This window comes from Stegastes partitus, unplaced genomic scaffold, assembly GCF_000690725.1.
Source record: "Stegastes partitus isolate 25-593 unplaced genomic scaffold, Stegastes_partitus-1.0.2 Scaffold52, whole genome shotgun sequence".
In the NCBI taxonomy this organism is placed as follows: domain Eukaryota; kingdom Metazoa; phylum Chordata; class Actinopteri; family Pomacentridae; genus Stegastes; species Stegastes partitus.
The window spans coordinates 1,033,919-1,056,076 of NW_007577783.1; the positions used below are offsets into that span (position 1 = coordinate 1,033,919).

General features: G+C 44.4%; 1 protein-coding gene across 1 annotated transcript in view; it reads left to right on the top strand.

Annotated features, from left to right (window-relative positions):
• The window catches only part of LOC103352811 (protein sidekick-2), a 332,816-nt gene that overhangs the window by 258,200 nt on the left and 52,458 nt on the right, over positions 1-22,158 (top strand). Inside the window, exons 5-13 of the mRNA XM_008275471.1 lie at positions 4,080-4,213; positions 8,288-8,399; positions 10,079-10,269; positions 11,824-11,907; positions 11,993-12,187; positions 16,098-16,214; positions 16,531-16,698; positions 17,080-17,182; positions 21,349-21,525. Of these exons, the coding sequence (XP_008273693.1) occupies positions 4,080-4,213; positions 8,288-8,399; positions 10,079-10,269; positions 11,824-11,907; positions 11,993-12,187; positions 16,098-16,214; positions 16,531-16,698; positions 17,080-17,182; positions 21,349-21,525 (1,281 nt within the window). The remainder of the gene's footprint in view (positions 1-4,079; positions 4,214-8,287; positions 8,400-10,078; positions 10,270-11,823; positions 11,908-11,992; positions 12,188-16,097; positions 16,215-16,530; positions 16,699-17,079; positions 17,183-21,348; positions 21,526-22,158) is intronic.

A 22,158-nucleotide genomic window follows, 5' to 3' on the forward strand; every position in this document is an offset into this window, starting at 1 on the left:
CAGATATCCATATGATGCAGAGTCACTAGTTTTCATCGTTGGGAACACTTGTGAAGATGTTGTGCTTGTTGATTCTCAGTATTTTTGTGTCATTAATAATCAAAGAAGTGCAACTTTTGCTTCTCCTTTTCTATGATCCACAGCAGTGTAACAGTGTCCTGCTGCACAGAAGACATTTCTGAGTTCTCTCTGCTTGTGCTTGTTTCCAGAGAGGACTTCACACTGCAGTGAAAAATGAGCCCATAGTGACAGAAGCTAAAAAAAAAAAAAATACCCAGAGGCTGCTGCGAGTCCACAGGGTTAAAGATTGAGTGGTCCAGGGGGAAATCGAGATTTATAAAAACATAAATAAAGAGGAAGGGTTTGTGAGATGGGCTGATACGGTGCATTATGACAGAGAGGATAGTCCGTCTCCGGCTAGTATGTTCATTCTCCAGACTCTCCTAAGCGACAGGTAAAGAAGCTTAAACCCCCGGATTGTGTCCCTGTTTGGGAAAGGTCCCGGGAAGTCACCCGAGATTCATTCGGCACTTTGGACACTTCCGCTCTGCCCACATCCCCGAAGAGATCCATAATTCATGGCTGTGTCCAGGATGTCACCGCTCCAGCGAGCTAGCATTAAATATTTACCGCAGATCATAAGCTGCAGCCATTGAGGCCTGCTTGTCCCTTTAGGAAGAGTGTTTTCAGTCTCAGCATGCACGAGGAATCCCAAATGAGCCCGGCGACTGCACGGGGCCGCTCTGAGATATTTGAAAATCAATCAGTCTGGAGATGGATCTCATAAGTCATCATACTGTAAATGCTAGCAGCACATGTGGCTGTAAACCACGTGCACAGCAGCTCGTTTCTGCAGCTACAATGAGGTTTTTTTTTTTTATGTGTGCACAGCTGTATATATTTTCTGTATGTGTGCACAAACTATTTGCATCTTCCTCGATTTTTTTTTCCCTCAGTTTCTCATCAGCTCTCTGGCTCCCTTGATCAGGCACAGCGGGTATTTCGATCCCCCGCTGATGAGATGAAGGTCAGGATGGAGGAACAAGTGGATGGAGAAGTGGAGTGTGTTAGATTGGAGGAGGAGGAGGAGGAGGAGGAGAGAAAAAAAGAGGAGATCATCAGCTGTGAAACAGGAACACGGCTGAAATTTACACGACAGGGGTCACAATTCTCGCACTTGTGCACAACAAACCCGCAAAGAGTTGCAGCGTTTCTAACAGAGGAAGCCCATTACTGGCGAGGGATCAAACAGGTTTTTTTTTTCTTTTTGGTTCATTATTGATTAACAAGACGACTGTTATTCCAGATTTAGCACCGCTAATAGCTTTAGAAACTTTGAAGAAAGCGTCAAAGAAAAAAAACACATCAAAGGGAATGTCACGGAGTCCAGAGGGTCGGTGAAAGCCACAGCCATGGAATGATATTGATTTGTTTCTTCAACAGGAGTATTTTTCTAAAAGCTTTCTGTTGGTTCTGCAACTGAAAGATTTATACACTCTGGTGTATAAAATGTCAGAAATGGGCATCTTCTTTTCTTGTGAATACATGAATTTATTCTCAAATGCGTCGTATATATATATGTGTGTGTGTGTGTGTGTGTGTGTTCCCTGGCTTGGTAATTGCATGTCTATCAAGGCCAAATGTCACTTGTGCAAATAATCACATTCAGCATCTGGTGGGTTGCGAGCAGGAGGAGAGAGGGGCAGCAGGACAGAACAGCACATGGATGGATAAGACCACAGGAGAGGATATATGTGGAGCGAGGCACCCGGTTGGAACATGCTATCTACCTCCAGATTGTTGAACAGGCTCAGATAATAAGAAAATATTGATTGTAAACATAGTCAGGGGGCTGTAACATCGGGTGGCAGGCGGGAGGAGGATTTCCTTCGTCGCCGGTTGCTACATTGACGCGGGAGAGTCCAAGGGAGGATTTGATAAAGACAACAAGATACCAGGTATTAGCGCCTATAGGACACCTGCTGAAAAATGGATCAGCGTTTATTTATTCAGGCATCATTTCAGCAGCCGATAAGGAAAGATGTTATTGTCTCCGGCCAAAAGTGGTTCGCTGCCAAAATGCAGGCTTGCAGGAAGCAGAGGGGGTGCAAACAGCCAATTAAAAGCTCTGGGTTGTTATGCAAGGCTATCATATTTGCGAACTAACTATAGGAAGAAGTATGTACAAGAGAGGCTGTCGATATTTGCGCCCTGCTCAGTCAGCACTTACACATTGTTTACACATTGTAAATCGATATACCTAATGCTGCTTGAACAGTGTAATTAAAATGTTAAAATGTTTAATGCCCTTTTCATCCGCGGGATCAAGTGGAGACGCGTAACCAAACTTTAGACAAACAGCTCTAATTAGGAGCTCGCTACCTCTGAAGGCGCGAGATGCATTCTTCTTTTTTTTTTTTTTAGGTTTCTCTGAACATCTTGAGCTCAAAACTTCAGGGCACCTGTCAAGTGGTGGGCAGCAAGAGAACAGCCAGTTCTCGAAGTTGATGTGAATAGATGACAGGGTCAGAGCATCTGACTGTATGCGGTGGTTGGTATCTACGAAAAGCAGTCCAAGAAAGGACAATCGGTGAACCGACAACGGGGTCACGGGCGCTCAAGGCTCATTGAAGCGAAGGCTGGCCCTCGTGGTCCGATCTTAAAGAAGAGTTGCTAAAGCGCAACTCGCTGAAAACCTTAATGTCAGCTATGATAGAAAAGTGTCAGAACGCAGTCTTTTCAGCCGAAAACTGATCAGAGTATCCATTCTGACCTTTGTCTTACGCTGGGGAGCAACGGAAGAAGGTTTCCTGCTGTGATTAATCTGCTTTTCTTTCACCGCTTGCATTTATGATGCTGCTATGGGAAAAAGACAATGTGGTGCAGGGACACCTCGGGGCCTGGCATTTTTGCGGATGTCACTTTGAGTGGCACTACCTACCTTAACATTGCTGAAGACCACGTATGCACGCCTACATGGCGGCAGTATTCCTTATGGCGGTTTTCCTCTCAGCAGGATAAAGCACCCTGCCAAACTGCAGCATGCTGGAAAAACATCTTTGATCCATACAGGCCCCGGCACACACATTCAGGGTTTAAGGGATCTGCTGCTAGCATGGTGGTGCCTGATCCCACAGGACGCCTTCGGAGGTCTTGTGGAGTCCAAGCTTAAATGGCAACATAAAGGGGGCATATTTGACCGTCTAGAGCAGGGGTGTCAATCTCAAAAACACAGTGGGCCAAAATTTAAAACCTGAACAAAGTCGCCGGCCAACATTGAGCAAATGAACCTTTTAATATGGACCGAAACAAATTTTGCTTTAACATTGAATATGGAACAAGCGACGCTTATTACCATACATTATATATAACTTAGGGCTGCAGGGTGGCACTGTTGCCTTGCAGCAAGAAGGTTGCCGGTTCGCGTCCCGGTGGGGACACCGGAATCTTTCTGCGTGGAGTTTGCATGTTCTCCCCGTGCAGCGTGGGTTCTCTCTGGGTTCCCCGGCTTCCTCCCACACAGTCCAGAAACATGTTGAGGTTAATTGGTGATTCTAAATTGTCCGTAGGTGTGAATGTGAGTGTGCTTGGTTGTCTGTCTCTAAGTGTAGCCCTGTGATAGACTGGTTACCTGTCCAGGGTGTCCCCTGTCTTCACCCTGAGTCAGCTGGGATAGACTCCAGCCCCCCACGACCCCAGTGAGGATTAAGCGGTGTATAGATAATGGATGGATGGATGTATAACTAAATAGTGGAGACATGCAAAATCAAATTATAAATAAAAAAACACATCAATGGCACAGTTGTAGTGTGAAGTCGCTATGCCTGCTGTCACAGAGGAGAGGGAGTTTCTGGGTCCTGTCCTGATTGACGCGCCAAAACAACAACAGGGCATTATGGGATTTGTAGTATTAGCGGTGAATGCGCTGTACAGTACAATACCAGGGGCAGCTCCAGTAGTCATTTGGTATTGTCTCGCGGGCCAGAGTTTGACACCTCTGGTCTAGAGATTCTCCTCCTTATTAAACGCTTAATCGTAGTAAGTCCTTTTATTCACACCTTTGTTCGTTCCCTCCTCAGCGCCATCACCTTGGACAACACCTTGGTCATCTTATCTACGGTGGCCCCGGACGCCGGACGCTACTACGTGCAGGCGGTGAACGACAAGAACGGCGAGAACAAGACCAGCCAGCCCATCACGTTGTCAGTGGAGAGTGAGTAACCGCGTCCATGCGCAGATTGGAAACCGTCGATTATGCCAGCTGACGGTTGACAGGTCCGGATGCATGATTCAAACGATTTATTCTCACATGCAGCAATAAACAAATTGTCAGTGTGTACATAATGAGATTCGCCAGCATCACTTTTAAATCGACCATTATTACATGATTAATGTCGTTTCAACATGCTCGCTCTTAATTTGAGTGTTTCCATTTGGTTTTGCTCCATGTTTCCACTCCAGAGGGATATATCGCCCCTCCAGATCGACATTTTACAAATAAAACATCGCTGATGCGCATCATATGTTAACTTGATGTACGCACATGTTGTGGATACCCAGCAGTGAAATTGTATTTAGGGAAACGTGAGGAAAATTTAGTTTTACTCAAAAGTAAAAGAGATCAGTGCCGAAAAGTGGGTCTTGTGAGTTTTATTCAACTATAGCTTAACTATTTTGCATTGCCGTTTATAAATTCATCACGAGTTTTGACGTGAAAGTTGTAAAACATGAAGCTACTGTAGCTGTGAAATAATGAGTGTATTTCCCTTTAAAACACAGCAAATCAGAAATATCAATTGGCATGAGCTAAAAAATAGTAAATTTGTGTACTACAGTCCTCAAATACTTAACTCACCTCTGGCAAAAAATAAAATAAACACTATATGATAATATAAGACTCATACTCCATACTGAGTGCTGCTGTAGCTGTATGTTTTTCTTGCATTGTTGTCGTTTATTTAGTTAAATTTCAAATACGGGAGGGATTTTAACACAGGGATATTTTCATTCAAGTATACGGCTATGTCTGTGTCACATCCCAGAAGCCCGAGCTTTGTGATCAGATTTCATTTCGTTGCATTGAAGTGTGCCGGAGCGATATTCACACATTGCTGCAGACACACTCGCACAGTAAGTGGAAGCTACAAGGGCGCAGACAGACTGTTCTACTGCCAAGTAGTTCTTAATATTCACCAGCATCCCTAACTTCCACAACAACAAAACAAAAAAAAACAAAACACAAATCAAACCAATTCAGCCGGCTTCAGCTCAGCAGAGTGAAATATAAGAGGAAACCTAACAGACAGCATCTTATGACATGCTAGACTGGAGTTCATTATGGGAGTGAATGAGGAGGGTGAGGGTAAGATATTATAGTTGACAACACAAGGGAGCAGAAATAGCCCGTGGCACATATTGAGAACAGTGGCAGCGTTGATTATACAAGTGCCAGAACACACACACTTGCACACTGGCGCACAAACACAGGTTTGGGGCTATACGGGGAACGTAGCGGGAGGTCTCGGCTCGGCAGGTCTGAGGAAAACACGTCATCCGTTTGCATGAGCACGCCGCACACACACGCCGACACACACCCGACACACGCCGACACGAGGCTTGTGTGTGCGTTTGAGTGAGTGCTTGCGTTTTTACCGTATGTGTATCTGTCAGTATCTGCTACAGCAGCTGTTCCTGCAGCGACGCCTCTGACACTGCATTTCCCATGAGCTCTCCTGGCTCCGACAGCACTTGCCTAAGAACTGGCGAGAGCGAAGGACGGAGGGGGTGCTCCGAGGAGACGGACGTCGCTCGTATTACGGTTTTATATACTCGGGACCGAGTTTTAAAAGTTCGTGAAAACTGGAAATCTGAGAGCTTTAACTGGTTCGGGCCACTCAGTGCTTCTCGTCTTTTTTGTTGTTGTTGTTTTGACAGACTACTTTATGGTTTTCAGAAAATACATGAAGGTCAACCTGTACCTCGTGTCTGTGTGTAAATACAGAGCTGCAGTCAGGACTCTCTTAGTTTTACTTAGAATAAAGACTCGAGACAAGGACAAAGAGGTAGCCCGGCTCTGGATCTGTCAAGTATGAAAAGGTTCATCCAGCAGCACCTATAAAACGCTCTAATTATGCATCGTATGTCGTCAACAGTTCCTTCTTTTTCAGAGGGAGTTATGAGCTTTAACTATTTCTTGCGAATAACACCAGGACACATCGGACTCTGGACAAATTCCCGACGTTTTCTTGTCACATTAATGAGACAAAACGAGAATCTATAGCCGTATCCAGACACACAACTTGGCAGCGCAAGACGACTGATAAACTATTATTTGCCAGTAAATATCTCCAACACATAACTTACAAATTGTTGTAAAACATCTCCGTTCATTCACACCAATCAGCCGCAACATTTAAGCCGCTGACGGGTGAAGTAAATAACATTGATTATCCCATTACCATGGCAACTGGCAAGTGATGTGATATATAAGGCGGCAAGTGAACAGTCAGTTCTTGAAATTGATGTGTTGGAAACAGGGAGGAAAAAAAATGCACAAGCGTGAGGATGTGAGCGATTTTAAAAAGGACCAAACTGTGATGGAGGGACTTGTTGAGTGTTCCAGATGTGTCTTACCTACCAAAAGGACAACTGGGGGAACCAGCAACAGGGGCAATCCAACCGATCCACGTGGGGAACCAATGCTGACCAATGTGGTCCAATCCTTAATGCTGCTATGACCCAAAGGTGTCACAACACAGCGTCACAGCCCAGATTCATAGCTGCAGACTGATCAGAATGCTGACCCCTTGTCAACCACCAAAGGGCCCTAACAATGGGTAGGGGAGCACCAGAACGGGACCACCAAGCAGGTGGCCTGCAGGTTGCACTATGGGCAGAAGGCAGTGTGATGCTCTGTGCGGAGTTGTGCAGGGAAACCTGTAGATGTTACTGTGAGACGTCCTAATCTTTGTTGCAGACCACGTACATCCCTTCATGGCAGCGGTCTTCCCTGACGGCTCCATGGCGCCTTGCAAAAGTTGTTGGGTGTGAGGAACAGTTGATGGTGTTGACTTGGCCTCCAAATTCCCCACATCTCAGTCCAATCAAGGGTTTCTGTAGGATGTGCTGGAAAAACAGCTGATCTATGTCGACTATTCCTCACAACCTAAAGGATCCACTGCTAGCATCTCAGGACTTGATACCACAGGACACCTTTAAAGGTCTTGTGGAGTCCAAACCTGAATAGCTCAGATGTATTTTGGTGGTTTTAATCTTTTGGTGCATAATTTAGGCCTAACAAAATGTACCTTGACATACATTTTGATAATGAGACAATTTTAGAGCCGTCTGCAGACATCTGCGAGCCAGTTTTTCGTTGCCGCCGGACTTTATGCTAAGCTACGCTAACCACCAGCCCCCGGCTCCATACACACTGGTACGAGATTACTTCTCATCTCAGACTTGGAAATAAACGTATTTTACCTTTAACATGCTTTACAGCAAATTGTAAGGACTTCCAAATCTTGGAAACCCCAGGTTGATGTATGCAGCAGAGCTTTTAGCAGTCCAACACTAGCCTCCTTTAAGGTGTGTGTGTTTGCAAGAGTGTGTTTACGGCCTGGACACAACATCTTGTGACCCAGGACTGGTAAGATGGAGTCATGACAGCGCCTGTAGCTACAGCTGACATGTGCAGCCACAAGCGCACTCCCAGGGCATGATGGGATTGACGGATCAGTGTGAGTTTATCGCAGACATGACACATCTCAAGCAGCACACGCACACACACACACACACGCACACACACACACGGCTCTCACTGCCATGGGCTGTCTGATGCTCATGACAAACACACACAGAAATAAACTAGTTTGCACAAACACACACACAGACGGAGCAGCGTACTCACCTCTTCAGCTTCATGTTGGTCAAACACTATTTTTCTATCTCTGTTTCTGGTTCTCCGGCAGATTTCTCATTATCCACAGTCAGTGCACCGTCTCATCCTATTCTGCCCGTCTCTCCGTCAGAACTCGGATACAGTGTGCGCACTGGTCAGTTCCAATATTTCACGTCGATGAGCACCCACAGAGTGCACCGAGCGGAAATGAAAGTTATAGGATGATCCGGAGAGGACCCCCCGCAAAATGTGGACCCGCCACATTGTGTCTTTATTAACCATATCTGGTTCTATCAATCTGTCACTGCTCTGTGCTGAACAGCTTCATGTATGTGTTGGGTTTTTTTTGTTGGTGTGTGTGGTGACCTTTCTTATCTTTCTGTCCAGATGTTGGAGGTCCAGCGGATCCCATCGCCCCCACCATCATCATCCCTCCCAGGAACACCAGCGTGGTCACCGGCACCTCGGAGGTGACGATGGAGTGCGTCGCCAACGCCAGGTAAAAATCCTACAACGGCAGGTCAATATTAAAGAGCCACTCTAATCATTGGGTATAATCAGGATCCAGTATAAATCCAAAATACTGTAGGTCCAATTAAAGGACTGCTGGTTAAACATTGCTGTGTCCAAGCTCCAAAGAAATGTTCCCACAACATTAGCTACCATTACCTACAACTTCTAATAGTGTTTAGAATTCCCACTAATGTTCCTATAAGGTTTAAATACGGTGGCCCAGAAGTGTCACAACAAAACAAAAGCCACAACACACTACAAAATTAACCACAACACTACAAAACAAGCCGCAACACAACACAACGACTGCAACGGAAGTTGGTTTTGTTAACCCGGAAGTTATACTGTGAAGTGCGCAACGCCACATGAAGTGGGCAGAAGCCGGAGATTGTTGGAAACAACTCAAGAAGTAAGTAAAATACTGATGGCAAATCGTATCCATTAATCTTGGTCTGCGCTATTAGTAAACATTAATTACTGTCAGTATTTTACTTACTTCTTGAGTTGTTTCCAACAATCTCTGGCTTCTGCCCACTTCGTGTGGTTGCGCACTTCACAGTATAACTTCCGGGTAAAAAAAAAACCAAAAAAACTTGTGTTGTGTTGCGGCTTATTTTGTAGTGTTGTGGTTAATTTGGTTGTGTTGTGGCTTTTGTTTTGTTGTGGCACTTCTGGGCCACCGTATTTAAAGGCTTTTAGCGGCAACATTCAAAGAATGTTTGGAGGCTGCTGTCGAGAATGCCGATTGTGTTGCGTGGAGAAACATAAAGGAGAAACATTCACAAACATTCACAAACAACATTCAAAAAATGTTTTCTACATTTTATCAAGGTCTCAGATGATTTTTCTAAAATGTTCTAAAATGTTCCTGTAATGTGACGTTTTCACAAAGGTGGAACGTTTAGCTGCAATGTTCTGAGGATGGTTTGCGGATAACGTTAAAGGAACGCATTACGGAACGTTATAAACACTCTCGTGTTAGAAGGCTTTTAATGCAACATCCGGTTTTGCCTTCAGGGAGAACATTCTGGGAACTGAAAGAAAGCTTCCCGCTGAAAGCATTACTGTAACTTTTGCAGAACTTTCTCAGAACGTTTTTGGAACAAAAAAACAACATAGCTGGGGTGTCAGGGTGGAGACAGATGTCACAAAATCTGGGCAAATAAAGCCCAAACCTTCTGCGAGGCTCGATGGCACAAGTGAGAGGTTATGTTTGTTTTTATTTCTGTCATTTTTCGTGACCTTTTTTTTAAAACCCGCCGGGGATCCATTTACATTTCTCTGTTCCCATTCTGCTCTAACAAGAATAAAATACACTGCGCGAACACACAAATACCATTTTTAACAAGAGTTTTTTTCTTTCTTTTCTTTTCTTTTCGTCTTATACTCTTTATTTATTCATTTTTTTTACTTGTATTTTTGGAATATGCAATACCAAAGCAGACTGTTCCACTAACGACATCCCTTGATTCATGAAATAGTCAGTTTGGCCCATTGACGGAGATTTTTCTCATGAAAACAATCTGAATAGCCGATGCTCCGGCACAATAAACAGTCGTGTGTGTGTGTGGGATAAACAAGACGAAGCAGCGTTGCATAACCGTTTTTAAAACTAATGCCGACAGAGCAATAAAACTCACTTGACACCCTTTTCTGCTCGTGCAGGCCTCTTATCAAGCTCAGCATCTCGTGGAGGAAGAACGGCGTGTTGGTGAGCAGCGGTTTGAGCGACTTCAACCGCAGACTGACCATCCTCAGCCCCGTGGTGAGCGACGCCGGATACTACGAGTGCGAGGCCATCCTCCGCAGCAGCAGCGTGCCGTCGGTCAGCGCCGGGGCTTATCTGCACGTACTTGGTAAGAATTAGAGGCTGAAATGTGCTCTTGTCTGTAGCTTCTCTTCCTTTTTATTGCCGCTTGCAGCAGTACTGTTGTAACAGTGTCTTGCACCTGCATATTTTTACATTTTTAGGTGACAGCGTCTTCTTATTAAGTTGTTGCCACTTTGGTTTCGCACCAGTTTGCACATTTTTTTTTTCTATTTTTTTTCCCACAGAGAACGTTCACAGATAGTCATGCGGATGTCTGCCTATATTGCAGGTTTTAATCCGACACTGTATTATTAGACTCCTTTTTTGCACAGTGGTCCCTGAAGAGGAAAACACATATGAGTGAGAGCATAAACATTAAAGAAATGGGCTTGAAATAAACATCCAAATGTGCCTCCTACATCAGAATAAGTTTATAATCCCCTTGTTTTCTTTGCTGTTTGATATTTGCAGCACTTATATCTCATTTTTTGTACCGTATGTGTTTGCAACGTTTCCATTTAGCCTGAAGGTTCACCATAGTTTGAGACCTTTTATCCAGAAGGTAAACACAGAAGAATGTAATCAGACATGATGCATAACTGCCGTATGTGCTTTTTTCTTTTCCTTTTTACTCGCACGACAAACCAAACACTTAGCCTCATCTGCAGAAATGAGCTTCGGGTTCGCGAGTTCAAACAAAAGCCACCGTACGAAAAAAAACCCGACGTGAACAATGACGGTCTCGCTGCATGAATATGGCGAAAAAGCATAGCCGTGAAGTTGCGAGGCGGTAAAAGTGTTATTGATTTAAAAAGGCAGGGGGAAAAAAAAACTAATGGCTGGCCTCAAGAAACTGTTTAATAGCATTGCTCGAGTCATTTTCATTCCATCCCACCGAAGCACTTTGATGTTTTCAAGGTTGTGATGTGATTCAAAGGTGTGGTGAACTTTTCCCTTCATGCTGCTGGCGGAGCCTTTCCTCTACCTGTGAGGTGGAGGAGCAACATATATACAGGACATGTCTGCAAATATTTTATTATATCTGTTCATGGGACAACACTAAAGACAGTGTACAACTTGTATAATGGTGTACATTTACTGTCCCCTCAGAATAACTCAATTAAACAGCCATTAATGTCTAAACCGCGGGCAAGAGAAGTGAGCACACCCCTAAGAGAAAATGTCCAAATAATGGTGGCCCAAAGTGTCAGTATTCTCTGTGGCCACCGTTATTCTCCAGCACTGCCTAAACCCTCCTGGCCATGGAGTTCACCAGAGCTCCATAGGTTGCCACTGGAATCCTCTTCCACTCCTCCATCATGGAGCTGGTGGATGTTGGAGACCTTGTGCTCCTCCACCTTCCGTCTGAGGATGCCGAGATAGGGTTTAGAGACATGCTTGGCCAGTCCATCACGGTCACACTCAGCTTCTCCAGCAAGGCAGTGGTTGTCTTGGAGGTGTGTTTGGAGTTGCCCAGTTTCTGAAGGCAGGGGATCACGCTCTGCTTCAGGATGTCACAGTGCATGTCAGCCTTCATTCAGCTGTGCTATGACGTGTGCACCCATTCATAACATAGTTTGTGTTTAATTGTGTCCATCAGAGCCACCACAGTTCATCAAGGAACCGGAGAAGCACATCACCGCTGAGATGGAGAAGGTGGTGGATATTCCCTGTCAGGCACGAGGTGAGTGGATTTTTAGTATGAAAATAGTTGAAAACTTCCAAATTTTGATGTTTTCGTACTGACAACTGAGTCTGACCGACTGCAGGAGTGCCCCAGCCGGACATCGTGTGGTACAAGGACGCCTTGCCCATCGACCCGGTGAAGACGCCCAGGTACAGGGTGCTGGTGGGAGGCAGCCTGCAGGTTAACGGCCTGCTGCCCGACGACACCGGCATGTTCCAGTGCTTCGCCAGGAATATGGCGGGAGAAGTCCAGACCAACACGTACCTGGCGGTTACCAGTGAGTGGTGGTTTCCACAGATAATTACTGCTATTAAAGACGTGACAGTGTGTTTCATTAAAACTTTATTTTTTGTTCATAAGCTTGATAAATCCTCACACAGCTCTCTTAAAGCCTCCTTGTCAGAATCAGAACCAATTAGGTGTAATTACTTTAGTAGAGAAGAACCGATTTAGTGCTTTAAATTGACCTCAAATGGCCTCGACAAAATAATCAGAGGGTTTATTTAATTTCATATATTAGCAGAATTCATAAAATAGTCTAAAAAAGGCCTCTTTCTTTAGGAGTGTCAGCATTTTTAGACATTCTCGTTGCGTTGGGAGTTTGTTGGTCCAAACAGAAGTAGCTCGAAGCCTTCTTTGGCTTGTTTACCTTCTCATTTGGTGAAGATGTTCACGTATCTGCAGGAGGAACCGAATGAACTTTGGTTGCTTTTCATTGTGCGCCATCAGCAGGTCAAAGTTTGAACTCGTCCAATGCGTTCGCTTTTTGCCAAATGCCTACAAAACTAGTAATTCAGTGCGAATGTTTGATGTTTGCACGGTCCAATCCCAGTTTACACATTTACAGACTTAAGGCAGCAAAGTTTGGGGTTTTCCCACTCTCAAGTTGACAAGTGCATAAGAACGCTAATGCAACAAATACGTGCCCATATCTCCCCTGAGGGACTTGTCCACGGTTTATAACAAAATTGGCGACGTACGAACTTGGTTGTCCTGCTTCGCCACAAAACCGAGCCTGGATGGTGCAGGAAAGAAATCTGCCTGGAAGTTTATTTCCAGCGGTAGCATCTGGCTGCTCGCTTTTGCGGTTATTTATTGCACATTTGTAGAGTTGTTTGTGTTTCCAGTCAGTCGTCTGCATGGGATTTACAGATGTTCATGGATTTTTCTGACGTTTGGCGGTTTGCGAAACGTCTTATAAACGCTGAGTGATTGACCGAGCAGCTGATCAAACTGTGAATAAAATATAAGACCTAATTCTTTTTTCTTAATTCACCGTGGACTCATTTTTCACTGCACTTCCTACTGCAACAACGGCACCTAACCCTAATAAACGTATACCCAGAAAGGAACCACGACTTTATCCAAGAACACAAACCAAAAACAACTGAAAAAAAACTAAAACTAAAACCCGTTCGGGCAGAACAATGACACAGACCAGGATGAAAAAACCAGAAGAGGTAACTAATCAACCACGAAAAAAAAACAAGGCAAAATCCAAAACGTATACCCAGAAAAGGGACCATGACTTCACCCAAGAACACAAACCAAAACAAACTGAAAAAAACAGAAACTAGAACCCATTCGGGCAGAACAATATGACACCACCCAGGACAATGTGATAACAATCGATTAATCAAACTACTGTGGAAAACAAAGACCAAAACCAGACAAACTTTGAAGGCAGAAGCCCAGTTATTGAGACAGATTTCCATAAAACCTAACTCTACACCCAAACCCCTAACCCTTGGACCAAAGAGTGTTACCAAGGCGGCGACGGCCTCTCGCCAGGACATCCTGTCTTGTACTTTTGTACGGGACAAGGGAATGCAACCAAGGGAACAATGGCCTCTTGCCTTACCAGTCTTCCCATCACAAATTCCAAAACCTAACCCAAGAGGCTTACAAGATGACACTAACCTACAACAAGGTGAACGGAGAGCAATGAAAACGTGCATTGCCTTTACTTCCTACCCCAAACTGCTTTGTCGTCGGACACGGCAGGGGAAGTTATCGAGACAGATTTAAAAAACCTAACCCATGGCTAGAAATAGAAAGAACTTTAAAAGGCCTTCTGTGCAGTATGACAGTTTTATATATAACTTTTTTTTATAAATTTAAAAAAAATAAAACATTTGTTTGAAAGAAAATCCACAGGTGTTACCAATTCTAGAAAAAGATGCGGCTCATAGTATAAATATTTGATTACTTACATTTTCTTAATTGGTTTCGCTACTTCTAGGTCTCCTATCTAAACACAGCCTGCAGTTCAGCCGGATTTGAATCGTTTTCAACCAACTTTTTGTCACAGTTAAGTCACGAATGCCTTTACAGTTGAATAGAGGAAGGTAGAATATTTATTCACAGAATCTGCAAACTGTTTCTTTTTGGCAAGTAAGATAAACTTAGTTTAATGAAGTATTACAATTTTGAGTTTGGATTTGGTCAGTGTGTAGTTCAAAGACCATCGGAAAGTTCTGTGAGTCTGTCGGTTGATATATTTTCCTGCTTCTGATAAAGATTTGTGTCATTTTGGCATTTTTTCTTGTCGAGGTTGGCAGGTCTTTGTTGGTCGTTGTTTTTGTGCAACATGTACTGTATTTTTTACTTTTTTCTACCATTTCGAGCCGTCGTGGAGTCACACAGTCAAAAATAACAGCGCTTAACGTCGCCTTTGTGAGCATGTTACTGTACTTCTGCCGGCATTTAAACTCCGGCCGAGTGCACCCTCACAGAGCTGCTAACATGAATGTCGATTCTTCTCATTTGTATTAATACAAATGCATGGAAACCTGATAAATCACAACATGTAAAAGCTCAGGTTTTAAAATAAATAAATAAAAAAATCCAGTTATACAAAAGAACATTTCCAGCATGATGTAAAAAACATACAACGTTTCACAGCAATCGCATGTGCCAGAGAGCTACGCAATTATGTGGAGATGATTAAAAACACAGCAGAAACAGAAACCAATCTACAAACGTACCTGCTTATGTAAGCTGTATCGGAACAGAACCGGTGCTCAGCACGCCAGGACCTGATTACTGGTAAAATACACTTTTTTATTTTTTTTTCTTCTTCAATGCTGGCAAACGAATTTATGAGCGAGGCCACAGAGGAAAGCGTGTATTTTAATGTGAGAGCGACAGCAAGGCTTTTAATAGGAGTGGGACGACGGTACTGTAAGAGGAGGACTCTGACCCAATCACTTCATGTTATTGTTTGTAGAACAAACTTGGATTGCATTTAAATTCATAAAAAATCTGTTCTCTCAGTAATTAAGATCAGCGCTTAAAATCCCTCGACGTGTAAACTGACAATTAAAGCTGATTTAGAACAACGACTCAGCGTTAATACCGCATTTGCTGCTTCAGTCCAATCACCTGAAATTTGTGTTTTTTCACCCCCTGAGCTGGAATTTAAAAATCACTGGTAATTTTACTCTCACTGTGCATCTGTGTTTCAAAGTTTCTGACGTCTAATTTCCTTCACTTTGTCTGAGTTCCTGCTGCCTTCACTCGACGCCGCTCCGTCGTCTTATCAGAATTCATAATATTCCGTCTCGCTAAATCAACCCTTCCATCCTTCTTTTTTCTTCCCTCCGTGACATTGTCTCCTCCTCTTCTCCTCTCTCTCCTGCTTCCAGATCTCATCTTATCATCCTCCTTTCTGTTTTTTTTCCCCTCTCTCTCTCTCATTCATGTTCCCTCTTCTCCTTCTGTCCTCCTCTCTCTGACAAACTCTCCTACTTCGCCTCTCCTCTGGGAGTCATACATTTTTCTGTCATCCTATAAAAGTTTTTGATTTATTGCATATCACAAATACGGATTTTAGTTATCTACAAATTGCCGTCTCTCTCTCTCTCTCTCTCTCTCTCTCTCTCTCTCTTGCTTCCTCCTTCAGTCATTTTTCTCTCCTCCTTTGCATACATCCCTTAGCTATCTCCGTGGGTGCAAAAAATAGACCGGCAGCAGACGGTTATGGCACCGAGGTGAAGGCTGTGCCAATCCGTTAAGAATTAGTGGGACAAAGCGACGACTAAACACTGCAGCAGGAAAAAAAAGAAAAAGCGTTTGAAGTGGGGTTTTGCCACAGACCGATATTCTCTCACCTCTATAACCCTCTTACCTTCCTCTTGTTACTGTACTGAGCTTCCTCCTGATTCCGTGTTTGTCTCCCCCCGAAGGCATCGCCCCCAACATCACGGCGGGGCCCTCCGACAGCACCGTGATCGACGGGATGTCCGTCATCCTGCACTGCGAGACCTCGGGAGCTCCGAGACCGGCTATCACCTGGCAGAAAGGTCTGAAACGCTTCCCACCGAGGGATTACCACGTCTGTTATCTGTTTCGCACGGGACCTTAGTTTGCGGTGGCTTAACAAATAAAGCCTGATTGGATTCCTTTGACTGGATTTACCTTGTGCCAGGCGTTTCATGTTTGCAATAGCAGATCAGGAAAACGCTGTCCTTGTTTTGCACAATCCGCCTTTCCTCTATTTTTACACCCCCTGAATGCATCGCCTTACCTTCCCCCCGTTTCCTCTACGCCGTCTGACCTTTTTCCTCTTGTTTACGTATCTCCTTCCTCATTAGTTTCTTTCTCTTCTGCCCGTTCAAGGCGAGCGCGTGCTGGCCAGCGGTTCGGTCCAGCTGCCCAGGTTCACCCTCCTCGAGTCGGGCAGCTTGCTAATCTCGCCCTCGCACATCTCCGACGCCGGGACCTACACGTGTATGGCGAGCAACTCCCGGGGCATCGACGAGGCGTCCGCCGACCTTGTTGTCTGGGGTAAGTAAGCGCATGTCTTGCATTCCTTTTTTTGAAAGCACACGCCCGATGCAAAGCCGATCATCCCTGTGCAGCGGTGGTGTTTCACGGAGAGGCAGGAAACAACTGTATAATAACAAAAAGCCCAATTCCTTCAAACACAAAAGCATTCTTGTGCGCAAAACTTTGGAGTTCGTCATCGAGGTGCTTTCTCCAACAAGCCATCAAGAAACAAAACACAAACCAGCAGCATGTCATTTCGGCTGAAATGAGTTTTCAGAAATTCATTTGTCTGTTTCGCTTTTTTTCTCTTCTGTCATTGTTCTTCTTAGAAGGACATTTTCTCGGCTGTTTCTGTCACTTTTCCTCACCTCCCTTTCTGTCTTCCTTTTGTTTCCGCAGCTCGCACCCGGATCACCACGCCCCCGCAGGACCAGAGCGTCATCAAAGGAACTAAAGCCATCATGACATGCGGAGTCACTCATGACCCCAGCGTTACCGTCAGGTGAGGGCGCAAACATGGCCATGAAATGAGTTCAGCGGCGTTATTATGGAGGCTTCTGCCACAACTGATGTCGTGAAGCGTTTCATAGTAAAAGGAGTAGATTTAAAGCGCCCCTTTCGCACATGCATCCTGTTCCGTTCGGGTCTGAACGTGCACCCCGCTCGCTTCGTCGTAAAAGTTGTGATCTCCAACCCGGTAACGTTTCTGTTTCGCTTTCAACGTGGCACAAGCCTCATACTGCAGTCACATTAACGCACAGACACGTACGAGCAGCGGTACTTTAGGGCCCGTGAGTTGATTTAGGGAAGCTTTTCTCCACATTTCAGCGCCGATATTCGTCCAAAAAACATCACAGAGAAGCACTCAAGACGCCGTTTATGTGCCAAGATCCCAACGCACCTTCCTCGCTCGCTTTGCCCCGCAACTTCATGTACATTAAAGTTGAGTTTTACTGCGATATAAATAGACACTAACCGCTTAGATTAAAAGTACTCACCAATCATAAGTTTAATTCTTTCTTTTTTTTTACCCCCACAAGACAATAACAGGAGCAGAAGTTGCTTGAAGGAGTTTTTCCACGGAGTTGATTAAAAACTCGGGCCATCAGACAGCAGCAGGATCCGTATGCGCGTCTCCAGAAGCGAGAGACAGTTAAATACTCATAATTATAAATTATCCGGAGAATTATACGGAGAGCGATCAGTCCGGGCCGCGATCCAACGGCAAGTCACACACTGTGTTCTTCACATCAGACCGGGGAGCTGTCACACAGAGTTTAGTTTGTTGCTTCTGGCGGAGTTTCGTAAATACCTGCAGCATCAGGATGAAGACAGGATGCATGTATGGAGAGAGTAAGAGCAGTCAATCATTAATTAGTTATAATTATCGCCGACATGGAGACAGGATTGGTCAGGTTTTTACCAGAGGTCACGCTGTGCAGCTTGAGTCTGGAGCTCCGTCACAGCTGTCGGGACGGTTTGTAAAATAGTCATTACATTGTCATCAAACATGAACAGAATTGTCAGTTTTAAAAAATCCAAAGTTTACCAGGTTCTTAGTTATTTCATCACTTTTAGGAGCTGTTGCATTATTATATGGTAGTTGGTGTATTGTCGAATCTCGTCTAAATCACAAATATGAATATGAAAAGTGACTGATTAACAGAATGCTGTCACTTTATTGGACCGATGAATCCATGTCCCATGTCTGAAAAGGGCTTCGAAGACCAGGCAGATCTTGAGCAGCTTGTTAATGGACTTGGCATAAGTCTGTATTTTTCTTATTATTCTCAAAAAAAAAAAAAACACAAAAAAAACCCAGCACTAGTAAGTTACTTTATCTCTCAATAATTTATAGATTTAATTTTAAATTGAATCATTTCCTGGCACTGTCAATGTTGCATTAGTTGTTTTCAGCCATTTATTTAATACACGATTGTGCACTGGGGAGTTCGTTCTGTAGCAGGAACGCATCTGTGTCTCACTGATGTGTTTTTGATAAGCGTCTGCAAAGCAAAAGAGACGCTCGTCTTTACAACAGACGTAACGTCAATAATTCCTGGAAGCATCCTAAACCAACGTCAAGGATTGAGATTGGGCCGACTGCAGCATTTACAGAAGATACCAGCATCAAGCCCAAGCCTTTGTTTGCATCTGCTGGCGTACAAATCTCCAATTAAGAGAGTATAAAGTGCAATTAAATGCATAATTTATAGTGAGAGATCTATGACTGGATGACAATAAGTGTCACTGATGTCTCTGTCGTGGTGCCCCTTGATAGCTAAACTCCCACAATGCCCTCTGCTAGCTAAACTCGCACCACGCCCTCTGCTGGCTAAACTTCCACAACATTCTCTGCTAGCTAACATGGAACTGAACGTAGTCTGAGTGACCGCTAACTCGGGCCGCTACGGTACTTAACAGTTAGAGTCTCCACCTGGTGGTGCAACCAGTTACTACAGCTAAGTTACATGTTCATGAGACAACAGGATCTTTCTGTCTTTTGGAGCTGATGCAAAAATGATTTTTTTTACAAGGCATTGTAGAGCCACTTAGCTGTCAGGCATATTCATTGCATTGATTTTAATAACTTTAATGCACTTGAAGTGTGTATTATTCCGGAAAATTACATCAGATTAGGACTCTATATCGGAAAACACTAAATATTAAATGACTCGGGAGGCATCCTGGGCAACAAAAAGACTTGATCGGAAAAACCATACTAATTACTTAAATGATGTAGAGAGAGAATCCGTCAGGATCCAGGACATACTTCACACTTTTCTTCACATCAGACGGGTCATCCATCACTTTATTTTCTGGGCATTAAGAAAAACAGAAAATCTTCTTTTGTTCTCACTGTGGGATCATTTTTCACTGCAACACTTTTCCAAGTGTCCGGAAGTGTTAGTAATTCTTTTCATAGCAGCTGACCTCAGACATGTCCAATCTCACATGTATGTCAGATACTGTGTGCTCGCTGTGGCTCTCTGTGGCTGCATGTGTCTGAATGAAGCCATGAGATATAATCCTGCACCGGTGACCTGTCTCTGAATGACAGAATGCCATCGCTTAAACAGAAACTAACAACCACATATGAAAAGGGTTTTATTCTGCGCTGCTATAGGAATGCTAATGGTTCGATAAAATGTACATAAATACAGAATACATGTGCAGAATTACTTCAGACACAGAGAAGCGTCTCAGACATGCGGCCTTGACGTACAGTTCGCACAAAAGCCTTGTTGAACAAGTTCGTCTGCCACCAACATGCAAGCATGCGTTCACAACAAAGTGTTTCTCCGCATGACAACTGCCGCCAAAACCGGTCCGACGTGCAACAGAACATTGACTGAACTATAAGCTTGCAGTCGACACCGGCAGCGATCAATAGGCCACCCGGTGTCTCTCCGCTCAGAGGGGGAAAGCCGCATTTGAAGCTGCGTTTGAGCTGCGCAGTTTTGATGAATGCGGGATCGCCGTTTGATATGCAGCCATCATCAGGCGCTCCGATGTGCGGGCAGGGCAGCTCTGATGGCGAGCGGGAAGGCAGAAGGGCGGCAGATGAAACCAGTCACGTGGTTTGAAAGACAAGCAGTTTGCTCGCTGCTTTACCGTCAAAGCGAGTTCGCCTCCATCCTACAGCTGACACGCAAACGTACATCGCATCCCAACGGGTAGCGACGGAATTATGCATGTCAGGTTGTGCGAGAAACTAGGTTTTGATGAATAGATTCATGGACTTTAAAGACGAGAACATCGAGCTGAGAGTTTGCCGACAGCAGCAGTTAGAAACAAAGAGGCACCCAGCTGCCGGTCCGACCGATGTGGTGCTGATGATGAGCGTTTTTTTTTTTCTTACGACTTCCATTTAACTTTTAAGAGTTATGATAATGTGTTTGTCCACCTGAGCTTCGTACGGTTTAATCTCTGAGCAACAAAGCAATTGGAATAACTAGCAATCCCCACTGATCAAGTGAGTTACAGCAAACGACTCGGTGCCGGTTTACAGCGAGCATGAAAACTGTTGTTAAAGCAGTTTAGACTTTTTCCATGTGTCATAGTTTGATGTTAGTCATCACCAGTCAACTTCAAATGGGGGGGGACTCGAATAAAAAGCTTAAAGGCACATTTAGAGTGAGTAGAAAAAAAGATAATTTTGCTTTAAATTATTCATTTTGAAAGAATATGTCTTTGCTCAGGTGACTGGCCATTAACTCTCTATGCAAATAAACGTCGTCTAAAAACATTTTCGCGCCCAGCTTTGCTCGTTCTTCTTGTTTGTTTCCGTCCATTATTACCATTAGTCACGACAACGTTTTACAATTTTTGGGGAATTTAAAGCTCTGGCTAGAACACTTTAAAGCGAGCGCTTCTTCGGCACGACGTTCCAAGTTTTTACCTTTGAGATGATTTCGTGAAAGTTCGCGGGAAAGCCGCCGCGGCCTCCTTTGATTGATGCCTGAGTGCACATTTCTGTAAAATGCAGGTGGTGAGTAATACAGTGTTGTGAGTAATTACAATAATGGGAAAAAAAAAAACAAGCGGATAACATCGAGGTTGATAAATACCACAATTTCCCTCTTTAAAAAAAAAATGTGTTCGGCGTGATTGACTGATGCGGCAGATGGTGATCGTGACTTTAACCAGCTGAGCTTTGTATTCCAGGCACGTCTGGGAAAAAGAGGGCTCGGTCATCAACGTCCAGTCCATCCCACGCATGCGGCTGGACGCCGACGGCACCCTCCACATCTCCCAGACGTGGTCGGGAGACATCGCCACCTACACCTGCAGAGTCACCTCGGTCGGAGGCAACGACTCCCGCAGCGCTCACCTCCGCGTCAGGTAACTTTCTATTTTCTGTCTCCTCCTCACGCTCTCTCTCGCAGGCAGGAACACGCTTTTTTGAAGAAAGATGTCGCGCTTTCCTGCCTTCTCCCCGCCAACACCTCCGACTCATTTCCACTTAAATGGCGCCTGTTCCTCCTCGCCTCGCTCCCTATACCTACCATGTTCTCATTCTCACCTGACCCTCTCTTCTGCTTCCTCCTCCTCCTCTTCTCTCCGACACCAAACTCTCAAAGACGTTTCTGTGTTTTAACTTTGCCCGCCACTCTTTTGTACTTCAGCTGCAGCGAGGGTAAATTGAATATGAATGTGACGTCTAACTTTCTGTTTGCCAAACCGACTGACTGATTGTTTCCGTCTTTGTTCACGCTGCCATCTTGTTGGCTGAGTTACTGTCTGTATCCCTTCGTCGCTATAAGGTTTATCTATCAATCCGTCTGTGCTTATCTGAATTTATGGCTGAATGAATTAATGATCCCCCAGCTTTGGCCTCATTTATTCATGTCTTTGTCTGTGCGCTTTCTTTCTATCTGTCTCCTTATGCCTTTCAATCCATTTCCTCCCCTCCGGTGATATCCATCTCGTCTTTGCCTGCCCGTGTGTCCATCTTGACAAGGAACCATCTTTGCT